At 46.5% G+C, this 1,765-nt stretch overlaps 1 protein-coding gene across 1 annotated transcript; it reads right to left on the bottom strand.

Moving 5' to 3' along the window:
* Positions 1 to 640: 640 nt before the first annotated feature.
* Positions 641 to 1,357, bottom strand: LOC126665309 (uncharacterized). The gene has a single exon (XM_050358071.1). It carries the CDS (start codon positions 1,355 to 1,357, stop codon positions 641 to 643), a length of 717 nt encoding a protein of 238 aa, XP_050214028.1.
* Positions 1,358 to 1,765: the final 408 nt, after the last annotated feature.

The following is a 1,765-nucleotide window of genomic DNA, read 5'->3' as shown; positions in this document are numbered from 1 at the left end:
TCCTTCGTGGCCTACGAGGGGTGTAGTAACCTTTTTTAAGTTTAGCACAGAGCAACCAATATCGAGGTAACCTTCCTTGGTGATTAAATTGGTTGAGCTTCCTTCATCTATCAGCTGCCTCATAACCCAGAAATTCTCGATTAGACCCGATATGACTAATGGATCTTGGTGAGGAAATTCGAATCCTTCTCCATCTTCTGAGTTGAAACTTACATCAGGCATAGTTTCTGTTGTGGCTATGTGCATTACCAACTTTTGCCTCTTTTTTCGACCTCACTTGTATTCAGGGTTAGTTATTCCCCCGGCTATCGTGTTAATGACTCGGCCACATTTTGTCTCTTGGGTGGTGGACCACTGTCCCGCCTGGTGTTTTGATTAGTTGGGTTGCTTCTCCCGGCTGTGAACGTTTTGCTCTGGGCGACAAAGTCCTTTAGTCGGCCTATTTGTACCAATCAGTCTATTTCCTTTTTGAGGCTACCACACTCGTCGGTCACGTGTCCATGCCCGTCATTTGTTTATCTCCTTCGTACTGCATTTTAGGTGGATATCGGACTGGCTCATTGTTATTTTGTATCCACATTAAGATATGGGATCGAGGAGTGTTGAGTGGGATGAAGGCTTGATCTTCTAGCTTCACTGGTCAATGCGTTTCTATCCGAGGTGGTGGAGGTTGACGCTGTTCCCTTGAGTCGAACCTGTCTGACCGGTGGTGTTGGTTGAAAACTGGCCTTGGTGTTGGAATTTGGCTTGTTGTCTGGGCTGCCTTTCTCCGCTGCTCCTCATCTAGATTTATGTAGTTCCACGCCCGATCCATGAGTTGGGCATAAGTTTGCACCGGGTTTGTGATCAAGTTGTCTCGGAACGCCGTCATAGTTGTGTTGTCTTTCATTGCATCGATGACTGTGTCGTCATTAAGATTTCCCACCTCTACTGCTTCAACGTTGAACCGTCCTATGTAGCTCTGAAGGCTTTCTCCCGGTTTTTGATAACACAGTTTGAGGTCGCTGGACTTCTTTTTTCGTTGTATGCTCGGCGCGAAGTGAGTTCGGAAAGCTCTAGACAGCTCGTCAAAGCTTCTTATTGACCTTTCTTTTAAGCTTTGGTACCATATCGCCGCTGGTCCTTTTAAAGTAGTTGGGAATAATTTGCAAACCGCCGCCTCAGATAGGCTTTGTACCATCATGACTACCTGGAAACAACTCAGGTGGGTGATTGGGTCTCCGGTTCCATTATAATCGTCGAGCTGGGGTGTTTTATAGTTCAGAGGGAAGGGTTCGTCTCGAATTTTGGCTGACAACGGATTGCCAATATTCAGGAAACTGGTGCTTCTTGGTTCCCTTCGCTTAAATTTTTCCATCTCGGTTCGTACTCTTTCTGTTATCTCTTGCTCCAGGTTTATCTTCAAACCGGGTCCAGCACCCGAGCTGTGCACACTTTCTTCGATACCCGCTTTAGCGTTTTCTTTGGTGTTTCTTTGGCCCTTTGGTCTGCTTGATTTACTAGTTCTTCTCCTGGTTTGTGTTGTTTTGGCTGGTTTTTTTCTAGGGTAGGTTCCTTTGGTATCGTGTGCGTCTGGTAGAATTCGGGCGGGTGTGGGGCAGTTTCGGGTATGTATTGGGGAATAATGGCGTTACCCCTGGAGATGGTTGGCGGCTGAGGTCGGACCTGTTGAAGAAAAGCTAACTGTTTGGTGTGGAATTCGATATACTCTTGTATTTGTGCCAGGGTATGGTTATGATGTTCTGGTGTAGGAGGGATAACGGAG

This window comes from Mercurialis annua, linkage group LG1-X (assembly GCF_937616625.2).
Source record: "Mercurialis annua linkage group LG1-X, ddMerAnnu1.2, whole genome shotgun sequence".
Lineage (NCBI taxonomy): Eukaryota > Viridiplantae > Streptophyta > Magnoliopsida > Malpighiales > Euphorbiaceae > Mercurialis > Mercurialis annua.
Note: the sequence above shows the minus strand (reverse complement) of the source record. Positions and strands in the feature narration are given on the sequence as shown.